The sequence below is a fragment of the Mustela lutreola genome, chromosome 2 (genome assembly GCF_030435805.1).
Source record: "Mustela lutreola isolate mMusLut2 chromosome 2, mMusLut2.pri, whole genome shotgun sequence".
Classification (NCBI taxonomy): Eukaryota; Metazoa; Chordata; class Mammalia; order Carnivora; family Mustelidae; genus Mustela; species Mustela lutreola.
In genome coordinates, this window is record NC_081291.1 from 82,907,840 (window position 1) to 82,929,897 (window position 22,058).

At 37.5% G+C, this 22,058-nt stretch overlaps 1 protein-coding gene across 1 annotated transcript in view; it reads left to right on the forward strand.

Moving 5' to 3' along the window:
* Positions 1 to 1,065: 1,065 nt before the first annotated feature.
* Positions 1,066 to 22,058, forward strand: part of LOC131825555 (tyrosine-protein phosphatase non-receptor type 23-like) — a 137,071-nt gene continuing 116,078 nt past the window's right edge. Inside the window, 1 exon segment of the mRNA XM_059165034.1 lies at positions 1,066 to 1,299. Coding sequence (XP_059021017.1) covers positions 1,066 to 1,299 — 234 coding nt within the window.

The following is a 22,058-nucleotide window of genomic DNA, read 5'->3' on the forward strand; positions in this document are numbered from 1 at the left end:
TCTGAGAAATGGAGATAAAACAGCACCTATCTTACAGAGTCATGTGAGGACTAAAGGAAATAATACAATTAAAGTACTTAGAAAGCAGAACGCCTTGAATGTGGGCAGTCCTTAATAACTGTTACTACTTATTTTATACCTAGGTTCAGAGAATTAGACTCCATCATCATCAATTTGGATAAATCTGCTTTCTCATTTACTCCCTCAATTGATACTGAACAAATCCTTATTATCCTCACTCCTCTCTGACAATCATGCTACCCTGATTAATATGTTTTTGGATATATATGTATATCCAAATATATATATATATATATATATACATATATGTGTGTGTGTGTGTGTGTGTGTGTGTGTGTATCTCCTTGATTTATGTATACCCTGTATTGGGTTTTTAAGGAATGTAAAATATATAAGATGTTGTTTAATTTTTTAAATATGTATGCACACAGCTGTATGATCTAATTCATTGTTTTTCAACTCTACTCAGGAAACTTTTTAAGTATCAATCTCCACCCTAAGCCAATCAATTCAGGTACAGGGACTCAGGTATTAGGAATTTTCAAAATTTTCTCAAGTGAGCAGCCAGGGTAAGAACCACTGACCTACTTCATTTCTTCCAATCGTTCCATAGCATACTTCCACTGCCATTCATTCATTCATTCATTCTGTGGTGATGGATGCCTCATTTTCTGCCCGTTCTCTACTTCTATATGTAGTGTTTTAATAAGCATCCTTATACATGTTTCATGGGCCGAGATGTTTTCTGGGTTATATATGCAGAGGAGAATTACTGGGTTGTTGAATCTGTACATCTGACGAAATAACAGGTTTTCTCTGGGATGTGTGCACGAGTTGATTCTTATACAACAGTGCACGATGAGTCTACTTTCCTCACATCACAAAATCCAGAACGGCTTCATGGGTGTGCAACATTTAGAGCCAAAAGAGCTCCATTCTTGACTTACTGTTCTCCTATCACCATCTTGAAATTATTTTATCTTCAACTTGTGTTTTGTAAGTGAAGTCAGATGGGATGATGTAGCATGCCTGTGAGCAGAGGAGATGTGCTCAACGGCAGTGCACTCTGACGCAGTAGCCCACACAAGCGTGCACTCAGGCTCATGGCTGTGGCATAAACATAGCAGTTTGAGTGGGACAGTTTGGGCTGCTTTCGGGGTCCAAGAGTCTGCTGGGTCCAGACTGGTGGCAGCAATGGCAGCCACCGAAGTGACCAAGGTTCTGGCAGGTGCTAAGGCCTGCCAGAAAGTCTGCGTGGGAGCCCTGATCTGTAGCCAGGTAACCACTGATTTGCTTTTTGTCAATATAGATTAGCTTGAACTTTTGATAATTTTATACAATCATACAATGCATTCACTTTTTTGTGTGGCTTTTTTCACTCAATATAATTATTTTGTAACTCACCCATATTGTCGTTGCTGTCTTTTTTTAATTAAAGGTTTTTATTTATTTATTTGAGAGAGATTTAGTGAGAGAGCACAAGCAGGGGGAGCTGCAGAGGGAGAGGGAGAAGCAGACTCCCTACAGAGCTGGGATCCTGACATCAGGATTCGATCCCAGGATCCCGGGATCATAACCTGAGCAGAAGGCAGATGCTTAAGTGACTGAACCATCCAGGCACCCTTTGTTATATCTTTCAATACTTAAAAAAAAAAAACCAAAAAACATTTTATTTATTTATTTGAGAGATAGAGATCACAAGTACGCAGAGAGACAGGCAGAAAGAGAGAGGGGGGAAGCAGGCTCCCCACCGAGCAGAGATCCCAATGTGGGGCTCAATCCCAGAACCCTGGGATCATGACCTGAGCCAAAGGCAGAGGCTTTAACCCACTGAGCCATCCAGGTGCCCGAATACTTTATTTTTTGTTGATGCTGGGTAGTATCCATCACATGAATAAGCTGCAATTGGTTTCTCCATCCTCTCCTTGGTAGGCATTTATGTTGTCTCCAGGTTTTCATAAGTACAAATAAAGTGGTCATGAACATTCATGAACATTCATGTACAAGTCTTTGAGTGGACATACATTTTCATTTCTCTGGGTAAATAACTAGAAGAGGAATTCCTGAGTCAAGTGGTAGGTATAGGTTAAATTTTTGAATTAACTGCCAAACTATTTCCCAAAGTGGTTGTATCTGTTTACATCCTCACCAGCAGTGTAGGACAGTTCTGGTTGCTCCATATCTTTGCTGACACTGTGGATGGTCACCCAGATTCTGATGGGCATTGCAGTTTTTTTTTTTTTTTTTTTAAGATTTTATTTATTTATTTGTTAGAGAGAAAGAGTGTGCGAGCACAGGCAGACAAAGTGGTAGGAAGAGGCAGAGGGAGAAGCAGGCTCCCTGCCGAGTAAGGAGCCTGATGTGGGACTCCATCCCAGGATGCTGGGATCATGACCTGAGCCGAAGGCAGACACTTAACCAACTGAGCCACCCAGGTGTCCCGGGCATTGCAGTTTTAATTCTCATTCATATAATGACTAATGACATTAAGCATCTTTTCATATGCTTATTTGCTATCTCTCTTCTTTGGTGAACTGTCTGTTCAAGACTTTTGCTTCAAAAAAAAAAAGACCTTTGCTTCTTTTTTACAAGATCATTTTCTTATGACAAAATTCAGAGAATTCTTTATAGATTCTGGATACAAGTCCTTTATCTGACATATAATATGCAAACATGTCCTCCTAGTTTGTGGCTTGTCATTTCACAGCGTTTTACTCTGAATGACATGCAATACCATTTCAGCTCTGAGAAGAAGGGTAGCTGATCTACCATGAAGAAGATCAGCTTAGTTACTGTGTTCAGATGGGTAAGAGAGAGGGGAAAAGCTTAAGTAATGAGTCCATTTACAAAGCTGTGGTGTAGAAGCAATCGTCCAGGTAAGAAATAATGGCTTCCTGGATTAGCCAATAGCACTAGGAGTGGGAAAAAGTTGAACTCTATCTATAATCTGTGCTGACATCCCAAGACTGGTGTGGTGGGAGCATCTGCTCCAGGTACAGGCGATAAAGTGAGAGGATTGTCTGTTGAGAACTCAAAAGTGACTTTAAAACGGACTAAAATCAATCTGCTTTTTATTGTCACTAAGACCTTGCAATTTTCAACAATGCCAGTGATAAAATGCTCCTCAGAGGAAAGAATCTTTTATTATTTCAAATCCTAAACAACTGCTATAGTACCACTGAGTCTTAATAATATACCCGGGAGCTTCCGTTGAATATATTTTTATTTCTTATCCTTTAATAAATGTCGTATGCCAGATGGAAGTTATTTCAGAGACCTCTGTTACACAATTGGGCTTCAACACACTTGGATAGACCTTGCTGCCTGCACTGGTTTTGAAAGGACACTTGCACACAGGGTTTGGGAAACACCTGTGCTCTCTTAGGAACACTTCCTGTCTCCATCGCTGGGTGGGACAGGGGTACCACCTGTTCCTACAGTCCAACAACAGATTTGAAAGAAACAAAAGTGTCATGAATATAAAGATGAAAAAGCAGAACTTGAATGACTTTAAGTCTGTCATTCAGTGTGACCATGTGAAGTTTTTGCATTTAAAATTTCTGGGTTTTATTGTGAAATGAGATTCTATCTTTAAGACTTCTGTGGCCATACGTGCAGTTACTAAATTAAATGTATAAAGTGTTCTTTGTTCAACTATAAAGATTGACAAATCTGGCTCCATTCTAGGAAACATGAATGGATGAAGAAAATTAACTTTGTTGAAGTCACTGATGAGTTTGCAAAAGCTGAGACAAAAGTTCATTAGTGCAAAAAATATATAGTTCTTTATCTTTTAAACTTTTTAAAGATTATATTTATTTATTTGATACAGAGAGAGAAAGAAAGGGAGATCACAAGTAGGCAGAGAAGCAGGCAAAGAGAGAGGGGAAGCAGGCTCCCCACCGAGCAGAGAGCCCAATGCAGGACTTGATCCCAGGACCCTGAGATCATGGCCGGAGCCGAAGGCAGAGGCTTAACCCACTGAGCCACACAGGCACCTCATCATTTAAACATTTTTTAAAAGATTTATTTATTTTAGAGAGACAGAGTGCAGAAGACGGGGGAGAGGTAGAGGGAGAGGGATGGGGGAAGCAGACTCCCCACAGAGCATGGAATCAACTCATGGCTCTATCTCACAACCCTGAGATCATGATCTGGGTGGAAACCAAGAGTCAGTGCTTAACTGAGCCAACTATGTGCCCCTAGTTCTTTGTCTTTTTTTAGTACATCAAATAGTATTAATACCCCCCCCTTTTGTAGTATAATTTTTATTTTGTTCTTTACTTCTTAACTTGTAATATTTATTTTTGGCATAAATTTATATATGAAGGTCAATGAAAGAAAAAGAAATAACTGCATTTCTTTTCTGGCCATTACTATTATTCTTTTTAGTTCATTGCTATTATCTTTTTATTTAGTGACTATTACTGAAAACAATTTGGGGAGGCACTATGGGATGTTAAAAAAATCCACTTTGGTTGTTGTTTGAAAAACCTGAAGTTTTTCAGGGTGCCATTAATAATTGAAAGCAGGCATGGTGTATGTAAGGTATAAGGAGGTTTTCATTTATACATATACTTTATTTTGTTTTGCTTTTTTGCCTGAACAACAGGAAGGATGGTTGTGTCATTTATGAGCTTGTGGAGAAAAAGTAAATGTTTGGTTTTAGGACATGCCAATTTCAAGGTGTTTGGTTTTAGGACATGCCAATTTCAAGGTGTCTGTTGGAAAAATCAGCATAGGGTTACCTGGGTGGCTCAGTTGGTTAGGCATCTGCCTTCAGCTCTGGTCGTGATCCCAGAGTCCTGGGATGGAGTCCTGCATGGGACTCTTGGCTCAGTGGGGTGTCTCTTTCTCCCTTTGTTCCTCCTCCCACTTGTGCTTGCTCGCTTGCACACTCTCTTTCCTACTTGCAAACATATATATATATATATATATATATATATATATATATATATTTATATATATATATAAATATATATATATATATATATTTTTTTTTTTTTTAAGAAGAAAAATAAGTGTGGATGTTAAAGCTGCTGCAGGTATACAAATCTGGAGTTTAGGGGAAAGACTCTACTGCAAGGTATAAGCATATGGCTGGTATTTAAAGATAATAACTCAGACACAAGAGGAGTAAACACAAAGAAGGAGGTGGTCTGGATATGAGTCCCGTGTTATGCCAGATTTAGAGATTGAGCCTTTGTGGCCCTGCATATGGTCACACTTTATGAACATTCCATGTGTACAAAAAAGCACATTCTCTTTTTATTCTGCACATGTGTGTTGACTAATATCTGTCTGCTTGATCTACAAGTTTCTTGAATGTATTAAAGTATCCAAAGTAATTTTTTTCCAAAGTAAATTTTTGACATATTTGTTTTACCAAGTAGAACTGTTCTTTGTTGCTTTCTTTAATAAACTTATGTTTTGAAAATGTATAGATTTACAGAAAAATTGAGAAATACATAGAGCTCCTATATACACCTGCATAAGGCTCCCCTACTGATAACATTTTATATTAATATGATACATATGTTTTAATTAATGAGCTAATATCGATGCATTATTAACTAAATCATTCAGCTTTCCTTAGTTTTTACTTAATGTCTTTTCTTCTGTCCCAGGGTTCCATCCAGGATTCTACATTGTATTTATTTGTCATGTTTCCTTAGGCTCCTACAGACTAACCGTTTCTTAGACTTTCTTGTTTCTCATGACCTTGACAGTTTTTGTGTTCCTTTATTGGATTTTTGTCTCATTAGTCAGGCATTATGAATTTTTTGGAGGAAGATCATAGTATAGAGTGACATTTTCATCACATCATATCAACATGATTCATGACTGTTGATATTGACCTTGATCACCTGGTTGAAGTAGAGTTTGTCAGGTTTCTCCACTGTACCATTACATAATTTCTACATAAATTATTTGGAATTATTTGAAATTTTTTGCATGGACAATGTGTCTTTTCCCTTCCTTTTGTTAATTTATTCAATTACTTAGTTATAGCAGTATGAACTCAAGGATATTTATTTTATGCTTTGCATAATAATCCAATATTACTTTATTTCTGTTGCTCTGGTTGTTTCAGCTTTGGCTATCGATACTCTCAATTGGCTCCTGTGCCTCCTGATGAACCCACACCAGTTGAGGTCATTGGTTGGTTGTTTCGTTTGGGGAATTCTTAAAGCACTTTCTTATTTTGTGGCCCTACAACAAACTCTAGGCTCATCTTGTATATTTCCTTCCTCATTCCTACAATAAGTCATTGTGCCTCCTTTTATGGAAAAAGGATATTAGAAACCAAGATATGGAGGCAGCTGTGTGGCTCAGTCAGTTAAGCATCTGCCTTCAGCTCAGGTAGTGATCCTGGGGTCCTGGGATCAAGCCCCAAGTTGGGTTCCCAGCTCAGTGGGAAGTCTGCTTCTCCCTCTGCCCCTCCCTTCTGCTTATGCTCTCTCTCTCTCTCTTTCTCTAATAAAATCTTAAAAAAAAAAAAAAATAGAAACCAAGGTATGGACACTCTAGTTGTGGTTGTTACTGGTTTGTAACATCATTTGTTACATCATTTTTAACATCATGGTTTTGTAAATCATTTGTTGATTTTTGTATTTCGAGGCTGTAGTTTATTTATGTATATGGTCATATTGATTATCACAACTTCTTTAATTTTATTTTATTGTAAGCAAGAGCATTTTACATAAGATTTACTCTCTTAACAGATTTTAAGTGTAAAATACAGTATTATTAACTATAGACAAAGTTATACAGAAAATCCCTAGAACTGGGGCGCCTGGGTGGCTCAGTGGGTTAAGCCGCTGCCTTCCGCTCAGGTCATGATCACAGGGTCCTGGGATCGAGTCCCGCATGGGGCTCTCTCCTTGGCAGGGAGCCTGCTTCCTCCTCTCTCTCGCTGCCTGCCTCTCCAACTACTTGTGGTTTCTCTCTGTCAAATAAATAAATAAAATATTAAAAAAAAAAAAAGAAAAAAAAAAAGAAAATCCCTAGAAGTGATTCATCTTTCAATACTAAAAGTTTATACTCATTAATTAGTAACTCCCCAGCTCGCCCTCCCCCTGGTAACCACTGTTCTGCTCTCTGCTTCTATGAATTTGACTATTTTAGATACCTCATAAGAGCAGTCATACAGTAATTGTCTATATGTGACTGCCTTCACTGAACATAATGTCCTTAATGTTTATACAAGTTTTCAAATATTGCAAGATTTCTTTAAGATTTTATTTTTAGATAATCTCTACATCCAGTGTGGGGCTCCCATTCCTGACCTGCATGTTCTACCAACTGTGCCAGCCAGGTGCCCCAGGATTTTTTTCTTTTTTAAGGTCGAATACTATTTCATTGTATGTATATATCACATTTTCTTTATCCATTCATCTGTCATTGGACATTTAGGTGGTCTCCACACCATGGTTATTATGAACAGTGCTGCCATGAACATAAAGGTGCTAATATCTCTTCAAAATATTGATTTCAATTCTTTGGATAAATACCCAGGAGTAGGATTGCTGGATCATAATGGTAGTTCTATTTAAAATTTTTTGGGGAACTTCCATACTGGTACCCATAGTGGTGGCACCATTTTGCATTTCCAGGCACAGTATCCAAGGGTTCTCTTTTCTCCACATCCTCATGAACACACATTGCCATTTTTTGGTAATAGCCATCAGAACAGGTATGAGGTGATATTTCATTGTGGCTTTGGTTTACATTTCCCTGATGAGAGCAACACTGAGCCTCTTTTTTTTTTTTTTTAAAGATTTTGTTTATTTGGGAGAATGCACATGCATGAGCTGGGCAGGGGTGGGTTACAGAGAGGACTCTCAGCTGAGCACAGAGCCCAAGGCAGGGGTCAATCCCAGGACCCTGAGATCATGACCTGAGCTGAAATCGAGAGTCAGACGCTTAAAAACTGAGTCACCCAGTTGCTCCCTGAGCATCTTTTAATAAACCTATTGGCCATTTGTATGTCTTCTTTGGAAAATGTCTATTCAAGCCATTTGCCCATTTTTACAATCAGGCTGTTTGTATTTTTACTTTTGAGTTCCTATATATCACTCTGTTGATTATTTCCTTCACCAGGCAGAAGTTTTTTAGTTTGATGTGGTCCCATTTGTCTATTTTTGCTTTTGTTGCCATTAGTGTTATAACCATTAATGTTATATCCATTAATTCATTTTTATATCCATTAATTCATTGCCAAGACCAACTTCATGAAGATTTTCCGCTATGTTGTCTTTTGGAAGTTTTACTTTTGGGTCTTATGTGTAAGTCTCAGACCATTCTGAGTTGATTTTTTTTTTTTTTTTAAGATTTTATTTATTTATTTATCAGAGAGAGAGCGAGCGAGAGCGAGCACAGGCAGACAAAGTGGAAGGCAGAGTCAGAGGGAGAAGCAGGTTCCCTGCAGAGCAAGGAGCCCGATGTGGGACTCGATCCCAGGATGCTGGGATCATGACCTGAGCCGAAGGCAGCTGCTTAACCAACTGAGCCACTCAGGCGTCCCCTGAGTTGATTTTTGCATATGACTTAAGGAAAGAGTCCGATTTCATACTTTTGCATGTGGATATCTAGTATTCCCAGCACCCTTTGTTGAAGAGATTATCCTTTCCTTTATGTGATTCTTGACACCACTTGTAACATCTTAATATACTAGTGAATGTGTGTGTATATATATATATATATATATATATATATATATATATATATATGTATCAGTTTTTTCCCCTACTATAATATGATTCCCTTACTTACATGGTTTTAGCCTTAAACTCCATATTGTATGATATTAAAATTGCTATGCCAGATTACATTAGATTTGTGTTTATCTGGCATTCTCTATCACTTTATTTACAAACCTTCTGAATATTATTATTTTAAATATGCTTCTTGTAGGCAATATATTAGTGAATTTTTTTAATGTAGTCTGAAAATTTCTTTGTTATTTTTTTAAAGATTTTCTTTATTTGACAGAGACTGAGCACAAACAGGGGTAGTAGCAGGCAGAGAGAGAGGGAAAAGCAGTCTCCCCACCAAGCAAGGAGCCCAATGTGGGACTCACTCCAAGAACCCTGGGATCATGACCTGAGCAGAAGGCAGATGCCTAACCAACTGAGCCACCCAGGCACCTCCTTAAAATTTCTTTAAATTGTGGGTTTAAACTTTATATTCATCATAACATTATATTCACAATAACTTGACATAGTGGGGCATTTTTTGACATTTTAAATTTCTATTTATCATGTTCTTGTGTTTTTCATCTTCTTTTTTATCCTCTATATAGAATGATTGAACTTCCAAGTCCTGGTTGGAAAGTTACATCCTTTTAGTCTTTATGTGTTTACCCCTGACTATTAAGATACATGTTTTTATTCTTTTATACTTTTTTTATTCTTTTCTATATATTTCTTAATCTTATCAGTTTCTAATTTTAATTATAAACTAGGTAAGTGTTGATTTGTGTGCTCTCAACCCCTCAGATCTCTTACACTTTTGACTCTCTCTATTCATCCCAATCTCACTATGTTGATAGCATCTAGAACTTCACTAATATAGTAGCTACTAGCCACATGTGACTAGTTTTTTTTTTCAAAAACAAAACTGGAAATTTTTATTCAAATAGATGCACATAAATGTACATTATAAACTGCTGAATCTATAAAATAATGGCCAATTAACTATTTTTTTAATTTTTAATTTTTTATAAACATATATTTTTATCCCCAGGGGTACAGGTCTGTGAATCGCCAGGTTTACACACTTCACAGCACTCACCAAAGCACATACCCTCCCCAATGTCCATAACCCCACCCACCTTCTCCCAACCCCCCTCCCCCCAGCAACCCCCAGTTTGTTTTATGAGATTAAGAGTCACTTATGGTTTGTCTCCCTCCCAATCCCATCTTCTTTCATTTATTCTTCTCCTACCCCCTTAAGCCCCCATGTTGCATCACCACTTCCTCATATCAGGGAGATCATATAATAGTTGTCTTTCTCCACTTGACTTATTTCGCTAAGCATGATACGCTCTAGTTCCATCCACGTTGTCGCAAATGGCAAGATTTCATTTCTTTTGATGGCTGCATAGTATTCCATTGTGTTTATATACCACATCTTCTTGATCCATTCATCTGTTGATGGACATCTAGGTTCTTTCCATAGTTTGGCTATTGTGGACATTGCTGCTATAAACATTCGGGTGCACGTGCCCCTTTGGATCACTACGTTTGTATCTTCAGGGTAAATACCCAGTAGTGCAATTGCTGGGTCATAGGGCAATTCTATTTTCAATATTTTGAGGAACCTTCATGCTGTTTCCCAGTGTGGTTGAACCAGCTTGCATTCCCACCAACAGTGTAGGAGAGTTCCCCTTTCTCTGCATCCTTGCCAGCATCTGTCATTTCCTGACTTGTTAATTTTAGCCATTCTGACTGGTGTGAGGTGATATCTCTTTGTGGTTTTGATTTGTATTTCCCTGATGCCGAGTGATATGGAGTACTTTTTCATGTGTCTGTTGGCCATCTGGATGTCTTCTTTGCAGAAATGTCTGTTCATGTCCTCTGCCCATTTCTTGATTGGATTATTTGTTCTTTGGGTGTTGAGTTTGATAAGTTCTTTGTAGATTTTGGACACTAGTCCTTTATCTGATATGTCGTTTGCAAATATCCTCTCGCATTCTGTCAGTTGTCTTTCGATTTTGTTAACTGTTTCCTTTGCTGTGCAAAAGCTTTTGATCTTGATGAAATCCCAATAGTTCATTTTTGCCCTTGCTTCCCTTTCCTTTGGCAATGTTCCTAGGAAGATGTTGCTGTGGCTGAGGTCAAAGAGGTTGCTGCCTGTGTTCTCCTCAAGGATTTTGATGGATTCCTTTCTCACATTGAGGTCCTTCATCCATTTTAGGTCTATTTTCGTGTGTGGTGTAAGGAAATGGTCCAATTTCATTTTTCTGCATGTGGCTGTCCAATGTTCCCAACACCATTTATTGAAGAGGCTGTCTTTTTTTCATTGGACATTCCTTCCTGCTTTGTCGAAGATTAGTTGACCATAGAGTTGAGGGTCTATTTCTGGGCTCTCTATTCTGTTCCATTGATCTATGTGTCTGTTTTTGTGCCAGTACCATGCTGTCTTGATGATGACAGCTTTGTAATAGAGCTTGAAGTCCGGAATTGTGATGCCACCAACTTTGGCTTTCTTTTTCAATATCCCTTTGGCTATTCGAGGTCTTTTCTGGTTCCATATAAATTTTAGGATTATTTGTTCCATTTCTTTGAAAAAGATAGATGGTACTTTGATAGGAATTGCATTAAATGTGTAGATTGCTTTAGGTAGCATAGACATTTTCACAATATTTATTCTTCCAATCCAGGAGCATGGAATATTTTTCCATTTCTTTGTTTCTTCCTCAATTTCTTTCATGAGTACTTTATAGTTTTCTGAGTATAGATTCTTTGCCTCTTTGGTTAGGTTTATTCCTAGGTATCTTATGGTTTGGGGTGCAATTGTAAATGGGATTGACTCCTTAATTTCTCTTTCTTCTGTCTTGTTGTTGGTGTAGAGAAATGCAACTGATTTCTGTGCATTGATTTTACATCCTTACACTTTACTGAATTCCTGTACAAGTTCTAGCAGTTTTGGAGTGGAGTCTTTTGGGTTTTCCACATATAGTATCATATCATCTGCGAAGAGTGATAGTTTGACTTCTTCTTTGCTGATTTGGATGCCTTTAATTTCCTTTTGTTGTCTGATTGCTGAGGCTAGGACTTCTAGTACGATGTAGAATAGCAGTGGTGATAATGGACATCCCTACCGTGTTCCTGACCATAGCGGAAAAGCTTTCAGTTTTTCTCCATTGAGAATGATATTTGCGGTGGGTTTTTCATAGATGGCTTTGATGATTTTGAGGTATGTGCCCTCTATCCCTACACTTTGAAGAGTTTTGATCAGGAAGGGATGCTGTACTTTGTCAAATGCTTTTCCAGCATCTATTGAGAGTATCATATGGTTCTTGTTCTTTCTTTTATTGATGTGCTGTATCACATTGACTGATTTGCGGATGCTAAACCAAACTTGCAGCCCTGGAATAAATCCCACTTGGTCGTGGTGAATAATCCTTTTAATGTACTGTTGAATCCTATTGGCTAGTATTTTGGTGAGAATTTTCGCATCTGTGTTCATCAAGGATATTGGTCTATAGCTCTCTTTTTTGATGGGAACCTTGTCTGGTTTTGGGATCAAGGTGATGCTGGCCTCATAAAATGAGTTTGGAAGTTTTCCTTCCATTTCTATTTTTTGGAATAGTTTCAGGAGAATAGGAATTAGTTCTTCTTTAAATGTTTGGTAGAATTCCCCCGGGAAGCCATCTGGCCCTGGGTTTTGTTTGTTTGGAGATTTTTAATGACTGTTTCAATCTCCTTACTGGTTATGGATCTGTTCAGGCTTTCAATTTCTTCCTGGTTCAGTTGTGGTAGTTTATATGTTTCTAGGAATGCATCCATTTCTTCCAGATTGTCAAATTTGTTGGCGTAGAGTTGCTCATAGTATGTTCTAATAATTGTTTGTATTTCTTTGGTGTTGGTTGTGATCTCTCCTCTTTCATTCATGGTTTTATTTGGGTCCTTTCTCTTTTCTTTTTGATAAGTCTGGCCAGGGGTTTATCAATTTTATTAATTCTTTCAAAGAACCAGCTCCTAGTTTCATTGATTTGTTCTATTGCTTTTTTTGGTTTCTATTTCATTGATTTCTGCTCTGATCTTTATGGTTTCTCTTCTCCTGCTGGGTTTAGGGTTTCTTTCTTGTTCTTTCTCCAACTCCTTTAGGTGTAGGGTTAGGTTGTGTACCTGAGACCTTTCTTGTTTCTTGAGAAAGGCTTGTACCGCTATATATTTTCCTCTCTGGACTGCCTTTGTTGTCTCCCACAGATTTTGAACCGTTGTATTTTCATTATCATTTATTTCCATAATTTTTTTCAATTCTTCTTTAATTTCACAGTTAACCCATTCATTCTTTAGAAGGATGCTGTTTAGTCTCCATGTATTTGGGTTCTTTCCAAACTTCCTTTTGTGGTTGAGTTCTAGCTTCAGAGCATTGTGGTCTGAAAATATGCAGGGAATGATCCCAATCTTTTGACACCAGTTGAGTCCTGATTTAGAACCGAGGATGTGATCTATTCTGGAGAATGTTCCAAGTGCACTAGAGAAGAATGTGTATTCTGTTGCTTTGGGATGAAATGTTCTGAATATATCTGTGATGTCCACCTGGTCCAGTGTGTCATTTAAGGCCTTTATTTCCTTGTTGATCTTTTGCTTGGATGATCTGTCCATTTCAGTGAAGGTAGTGTTAAAGTCCCCTACTGGTATTGTATTTTTGTCGATGTGTTTCTTTGATTTTGTTATTAATTGGTTTATATAGTTGGCTGCTCCCACGTTGAAAGCATAGACATTTAAAATTGTTAGATCTTCTTGTTGGACAAACCCTTTGAGTATGATATAATGTTCTTCCTCATCTCTTATTATAGTCTTTGGCTTGAAATCTAATTGATCTGATATAAGGATTGCCACTCCTGCTTTCTTCTGATGTCCATTACATGGTAAATTCTTTTCCACCCCCTCACTTTAAATCTGGAGTTGTCTTGAGGCTTGAAATGAGTTTCTTGTAGGCAACATATAGACGGGTTTTGGTTTTTTATCCATTCTGATACCCTGTGTCTTTTGATTGGGGCATTTAGCCCATTAACATTCAGGGTAACTATTGAGAGATATGAATTTAGTGCCATTGTATTGCCTGTAAGGTGACTGTTACTGTATATTGTCTCTGTTCCTTACTGATCTACCACTTGTAGGCTCTCTCTTTGCTTAGAGGACCCCTTTCAAGATTTCCTGTAGAGCTGGTTTGGTGTTTGCAATTTCTTTCAGTTTTTGTTTGTCCTGGAAGCTTTTAATCTCTCCTTCTATTTTCAATGATAGCCTAGCTGGATATAGTCTTCTTGACTGCATGTTTTTCTCGTTTAGTGCTCTGAAAATATCATGCCAGCTCTTTCTGGCCTGCCAGGTCTCTGTGGATTAGTCAGCTGCCAATCTAATATTTTTACCATTGTATGTTACAGACTTCTTTTCCCGGGCTGCTTTCAGGATTTTCTCTTTGTCACTGAGACTTGTAAATTTTACTATTAGGTGACGGGGTGTGGGCCCATTCTGATTGATTTTGAGGAGCATTCTCTGAACCTCTTGAATGTTGATGCTCGTTCCCTTTGCCATATTGGGGAAATTCTCCCCAATAATTCTCTCCAGTATACCTTCTGCTCCCCTCTCTCTTTCTTCTTCTTCTTCTGGAATCCCAATTATTCTAATGTTGTTTTGTCTTATGGTGTCACTTATCTCTCGAATTCTCTTCTCATGGTCCAGTAGCTGTTTGTCCCTCTTTTGCTCAGCTTCTTTATTCTCTGTCATTTGGTCTTCTATATCACTAATCCTTTCTTCTGCCTCATTTATCCTAGCAGTAAGAGCCTCCATTTTTGATTGCACCTCATTAATAGCTTTTTAAATTTCAACTTGGTTAGATTTTAGTTCTTTTATTTCTCCAGAAAGGGCTTTTATATCTCCGGGGAGGGTTTCTATAATATCTTCCATGCCTTTTTCGAGCCAGGCTAGAACCTTGAGAACTGTCATTCTGAACTCTAGATCTGACATATTACCAATGTCTGTATTGATTAGGTCCCTAGCCTTCGGTACTGCCTCTTATTCTTTTTTTTTTTTTTTTTTTTTGGTGAATTTTTCCGCCTTGTCATTTTGTCCAGATAAGAGTATATGGAGGAGCAAGTAAAATACTAAAAGGGTGGCAACAACCCCAGGAAAATATGCTTTAACCAAATCAGAAGAGATCCCAAATCATGAAGGGGGAGAAAGGAGATGAAAAGATTTCAGAAAGAAAGAAAAAAAAAGGAAAGAAAAGAATTAAAAAAAGAAAATGAATAAAGAAAAGTATAAAAAAGAAATATATATATATATATATATATATATATATATATATATATATTAGATAAACTAGTTAAAAAACGTTAAAAAAAGAATAGGGTAAAAGTTAAAAAAATTTTAGCAGAAGAAGAGAAAAAAATTGAAAAGAAAAAAAATTAAATTAACTGCAAGACTAAAAAATCATAGGGAGAAAGCCATGAGTTTCATGCTTTGCTTTCTCCTCCTCTGGAATTCTGCTGCTCTCCTTGGTATTGAAACTGCACTCCTTGGTAGGTGAACTTGGTTTTGGCTGGATTTCTTGTTGATCTTCTGGGGGAGGGGCCTGTTGTAGTGATTCTGAAGTGTCTTTGCCCCAGGCGGAATTGCACATCCCTTACCAGGGGCCAGGCTGAGTAATCCGCTTGGGTTTGCTTTCAGGAGCTTTTGTTCCCTAAGCGCTTTCCATAGAGTTCTGGAGGACAGGAATACAAATGGCGGCCTCCTGGTCTTCAGCCCGGAGGAGCCGAGAGCCTGGGGCCCCACTCCTCAGTGCACCCTCAGAGAATAGCGCCCAGTAACTCCCGTCTGCCTGACCTCCGGCCGCGCTCTGAGCTCACCGAGCCTGGGACCGGTTCAAGGTAATCCCGAGCTGTGAGCTCACTGTCAGCTCTATCTCTGTAGCCGGCTTCCCCATTCTAATACCTCTAAGCTCTGCAACACTCAGACACCCTGATCCTTCTGTGACCCTGCGGGACCTGCGGCCATGCTGACCCCACGTAGGCTTCACCCCAGTTTAGCCTCTGGAGCGATGTCCCTCAGCGGAACAGACTTTTAAAAGTCCTGATTTTGTGCTCCTTTGCTCCGCCGCTTGCCGGGAGCCGGCCTCTCCCCCCGGGGTCTATCTTCCCGTCGCTTTGGATTCACTTCTCCACCAGTCCTACCTTTCAGAAAGTAGTTGATTTTCTGTTTCTAGAATTGCTGTTCTTCTTCTCTTCGATCTGCCGATGGATTTGCAGGTGTTTGCAATCTTTAGATAAGCTATCTAGCTGATATCCTACTAGCTGAAGTAGTCTCAGCCTCCTACTTCTCCGCCATCTTGACTCCTCCTCCAACATGTGCCTAGTTTTAAATTTAATTAAAATTACATGAATTAGTTACATGAATTATTTTCCAAGTGTTCAACAGATATATAGAGCACAGATATAGAACATTTTCATCATCTCAGAGGCTTCTTTTGGATAGTGCTGATCTAGAGTTTTATTGTGTATTGTTTTGAATATAATTTTGATCACTTGTTTACTCTTTAGAAAATAGTATATTCTACTGAATTATTTTCTTATTCTTACTTTTCATATATTTCATAGTATCTGCCTGAATCTTTCCCTCTACTTTCTGGAAAGCTTCCGCAAAGAGCTCTGCAATGGAGGTCTTTGTATAGAAAATTCTGTGAAACATTTTACAAATATGGCTACTTGTATTTTGACTGCATTTAAATGACAAATCATCTGGATATGAACTCTAGATAAAATAGTGACCTTTGGGTCACTTGGGTGGCTCAGTGGGTTAAGCCTCTGTCTTCGGCTCAGGTCATGGTCAGGGTCCTGGAATCCAGCCATGCATTGGGCTCTCTGCTCAGCAGGGAGCCAGGTTCCCTCTCTCTCTCTGCCTACTTGTGATCTCTCTCTCTGTCAAAATAAGTAAATAAAAATCTTTTTAAAAATACAGTTCTCCTTTGTCATTCTGCTAATTTTATTCTTCTTCTTCTTTTTTTAAATCCAGGATTGCCACAGATAACTCTAGGATTATCCTGACAATATTCCATGTAGATGTTGTACTATTCTTTTTTGTCTTTAGCAATATGGGTCTTAGTATTCTTTGCTTATTTTTAATTGTTCTGTGAATTCTGTTCATTTTTGCCCAGAGTCTTTCTTTATTTGGTGGAAAAATATCAATGATTTTTTTCTTATATTTCTTCCTCTTTATATATTTTCTCTATTTTTGGGTATCATTATAGTCAATTTGGAATTTTATTGTTCTCTTTGATATTATGTGTGTTTTGGGTTTTTTTTTAAGATTTTATTTATTTATTTGAGAGGAAGTGAAAATGAGAAAGATCACAGAGGGACAGAGAGAAGCAGACTCACCACTGAGTGGAGAGCCCAATGTAGAGCTCAAGCCCAGGACCCTGGGGTCATGACCTGAGCCAAAAGCAGAAGCTTGACCAACTGAGGTATGATAATACAGGTGGCCCAGTATTATGTGTATTTTAAATATATTTTAAACTGGTCCTTTTTAAAAACTTTTCTAATTGTTTGATTTATTACAATAAATCAAATTACAAGAAAATATAAAATTATTTTATAGTGCTTTTTCCTCAGATGTCTGAATTACCTTGTGAGCTTCTACTCAACATAGTATTTACTACCTTGACTAATAATGAATGGCTGGAGAGACACTGAAGTCTAGATTCTATGCTCCAGCTTATAGGGTCTGGTCCAGACCTCACTCATTGAGAAAGTTAGGAGGATGTTCCTTGGGTCTAGGAGGTTTTTGTGTGTTTGTGTGTGTGTGTAGGTTGGGAAGGTAGAAAAATGTTCTGTCTGGGATATATTAAGCCTACTTATCCTATTGATATATTTTCTATAAAATCATTACCATAAGATGTTTTGGACTGTATCAGTTATTGTTTGCTGATTTAACAAAGCATTCTGAGAAATATTGACTTAAAACAACAATTGTGTGTTTTAATTTTATGTGTTGACTTGTCTCAGGAGGCCAAGAAGGAACAGAGGGCCAAACTAGACTGGATATCTATTATGGCTCTTTCCCACATCTGTTGGCTGAGATTATCAACCAGCAGGATCTACATATGGCTTTGTCTCTGTGGTTTGGATTTCTCACAAAATGATGAATGGATTCAGGAAGAAAGTACTCCAAGGACCAACTTTCCTAGAAACTTCGGAGGAAGTTAAAAGGGTTGTTATGGTGTAGCCTGGGAAGTTTCAGAATGTTGTTCCCACTGTATTTGATTAGTCAAGCAAATCACTAAAGTCAGCTTGGATTCAAGGAGAAGAGCAAGACATACAGGGAAGGAAGCAATTGATGATGGTCACCATTGGAAATTAGCTTCCACATACACTATACATTTATCTATACTCTGACATATGTCAACATGAAATAATTCCCTTTGTGATCATAAATTCAAACCACTGACTATTGTTCTTCCCTAGCAAAGCAAGTGAACTCTACCTTTGCCCTTCAGATTTTTTTTTTTTTTTTTGGTTATTAAAAACCAAAATCACCATTATATCAATGGGCTATCTGCATTTCTACCATGGAAAGTTGCATTCTCTACAGTGTGTCTGTGTGTGCGCACACACACCCACACACATGCTGGTGCACATATGTTTACACACAGTCTCTCCCTTTACCCATGGCACACAACCACACACACACAATCAGCATGCTAATATTCTAGCATGCTAGATATTTTACTCTGCCTTTTTTTTTTTTTTACAACTAACTAGATCTAAAGCTACTTACGCTAACAAGCCTTTTATCTTCATAAGTCAGATAAAATTTAAAGAAAACACTTTCTTCTCAATCACAGGCATCTATCACGTGGAAGTAAATATCTCATTCAATTATACTGCATCATGCCAAATAAAAATCACATGAACCCTAAAGAAAGTTTAAGCTTAAGAAAAAAGAAAAGCTTAAACTATGGGAAATTCTATAAGTAACTTTAATTTCTTTGGTTGAGAAGAAATATGATTTTCTATAATTTCAGTGAAAGAGAAACATTCACTTTAAAGATATAAAATCCTAATTTTTAGCATGTATTCTGTCTCAAAAATCTTTACTTATTCTTTGCTAATTTCCATTGTCATAGGTGCTTCTTTATATTTTAAAATCATAAAGCACATAGAAGATACTAACTATATTCTTAGGGCATTCTATGTATCCTCCTCCATAAGAAGCTAAATTAGTGGGAGTAAAAATTATAATTGAATATTCATACTAGAATAATACAAATAAAGGGCATAACCAATTTAGTTAAGAATTTCAGCAAAAGCCTATTTTGAAAAGTAAATAGAGGATGTGAAGAGACTTCAGGAAGTACAAATACAGGCAACCAATAAACATAGGAAAAACTGTTCAACCTTAACAGTTTATAAAAAAATGCAGATTAAAACAAAAACAGACATTTCCCTTAACAAATTGACAAATTTTAAATAATATTATGTTGTCAGTTTATACAGGAATAATTAGACAAAAAATAAGAAATTAAGACTATCCCCAAAAGTTTAATGCGACAAAATTTCATATTTTGCAGTTTAGAGACAATTTATTTAAATAGAAAGAACAGGGCGCCTGGGTGGCTCAGTGGGTTAAGCCGCTGCCTTTGGCTCAGGTCATGATCTCAGGGTCCTGGGATCGAGTCCTGCATCGGGCTCTCTGCTCAGCAGAGAGCCTGCTTCCTCCTCTCTCTCTCTCTGCCTGCCTCTCTGCCTACTTGTGATCTCTCTCTGTCAAATAAATAAATAAAATCTTTAAAAAAAAATAAATAGAAAGAACAGAGACGAAAGGATACCAAAAAGCATAGAGCCAGATAATCAAACTGAAGTTAGAAATTATCCCTTCAGTTCTCTCCTAATATTTTCTGGATTTTTTGTTGTTGTTCATCTTGTTTTTGTTTTTTTGTTAACAGTTTAAACAGAGTTTGAGATGGGCCCAGTAAAGAAAACCATCATTCTGTTTATTTAGTAAATAGGGTTATGTTTGAATAGCTCCAACCTAAAACAGCAGATATTTCCATAAAGGACCAGATTGTAAACATCTGAGTCTTTGAGGACTATAACAGTCTCTACTACAACTGCTCAACAGTTGCCACAGAGTGAAATCAGCCACAGACAGCATATAAATTAATGGGCATGGCTATATTCCAATAAAACTTTATTTACAAAAACAGTCAGCATGCTGTGTTTGGCTGTAGGTTGCAGTTTTCTGACCACTCCTTTAGAATATACCTATACATTGTCCCTTAATCATAGCATTTAGTACATTTGTATTTATTCATTTGAGGAAGGAGCCAGAAAACCTGAGAGGGAAGGGAGGATCTGGAGGCCAGACTTAACTAAACATTAGCAGAGAAATAATGGCCACCTAGAAGGAGAATCTAGGTCATCACACTGGCTTATGACTTATCTAAATATTTGGCATAAACCAAGGAAAAAATGTACTGCTCGTGGTGATTATACTCCATTCTTTGAAAAACTTTTTAGTCCCTAGATCTCTAATGAACTGAGCAGCTAAACACAGAGTTTTGGACTAAGGGAAAAAACCGGTCCGGGGTGGGAGGATGCATAGCAGAGAAGAAAAATCAGAGAAGGTAAACTCTTAACTTCTCTTGAAAAAGAAAACACGGTTGGAGGTTTAAAATGTAATGTTAGAGAAAATACATTCAGATAGTGTCGATGATAGTCGCTCAAGTACCTGCTGTGAAAATAACCTTCACAGAAACAGGAAAAAATGGCTGTGGTTTGGGTCAGCACTTTTTCCTTCCCCTTGTCCCCCTCTTTTCTTTTTTCCCTCCTGAAGCTGCACTGACCTTCCATCTCCTGCTTTGGGGGTGATGATTGAGCCAATGGGTGAACCCCAATCAGAAGTCCCTGACCGTTGAGTCCTGTCCTGGGTTATTTAACCGAGCGTGATGGGTATTTCTGAGAAGGTCATCATTTCTTTCCATCGCAATGAGTGATTGGCTCAACAAGGAGTTCATATTGCACCAAATACTTTCAAAAATGATTCATGTTAATGGCATGTCTCCGGGGATTGATGCTAAATAGAAGCTACAACTAAAGCTTAAAAAATGATTTAGCAATATGAAATCCCACAGACCACGGCGCACGTAGGCACAGTTGATGGTAAACATCAAAGAATAAATACAACTAAAAGTCATAAAATTGGAGAGACAATAAATCTGACAGTTCAAGACCTTTTGGGGGCTTGAATCATAAAAAATAAAATGACTTACTCAGGCATTCCTGGCTTTATTTATTTATTTATTTTTATTTTTTTTGCCAGACATCTTTTACAGGGCAGTGAACTGAAGACAGTTTCATATTTCTGATATGTTAGTGTGGTTTACAAAGGTAGTTGCCTCACAAAATAAAATCAAATGGACATATTGAAGAAATACCCTCTTTTGTCCATAATACTGATCACTCCTTGAGGGGGGAGGTTGTTGGGAATTTATTCACCAAAATCAGACTTGAAGCTTTTATAGTCTTCCCATGGCAGCCACAAAAATGTAGCAAAAAAGAGAACTGATATATCCAACCCATTCTAGGTTTTTTTTTTTTTTTTTTAATCTCCCTATAGCCCTTTTACTTTTTAAGGGGGTTATAATTGGTTCTTTAGAATCTATTTTATAGTAAAGAGGGAAAAGAATTGTATGTTTTAGATGAACTGGAAGGAGAAAAAAATAACTAGGTTCAATTTAACATATTAAATTGAAGAAAATATTAATGTCAAAGAGTCTTTAGCTTCAAATATAAAATGTTTCTTTAGAAAAGTTTCTTTTAAACGGCCTACATGTAGGCAATTCTAAAGGTATCTTTAAATAAATGAAAAAGGGAAGAAAAAAGGAAGCAGCCTTATACCTTTCTTTCTTCTCAAGACTTTCTATCTTAACTATTAATTCATAATTCTAACAATATTCAACCACATTTAGCAGACATTGTGTAAAGACCTCTAGAGTGCTTACCAATGAACCAGACAAGGTTCCATCCTCAAGCTTTCCTCTGGGAAGCTCCTCACAGGAAGGATTAAATCTGCATTGAGTAAACAAAAATGACCTTGGCTGCACCTGGGTTCCTTCTGTCTCTAGTTACTCCTCATGCACAACTCTAAACAAGCTCATGAATACTTTCACTTTTACATGTCTTATTCTCTTTCCCCTACTAGACATTAAAATCTTTACTAATATATTCAGTTGCCTATTTTGTATCAGAATCCATTCAACAATGACTAAAAGAGCTATACTTCTGCTATCACAGAGGTTGC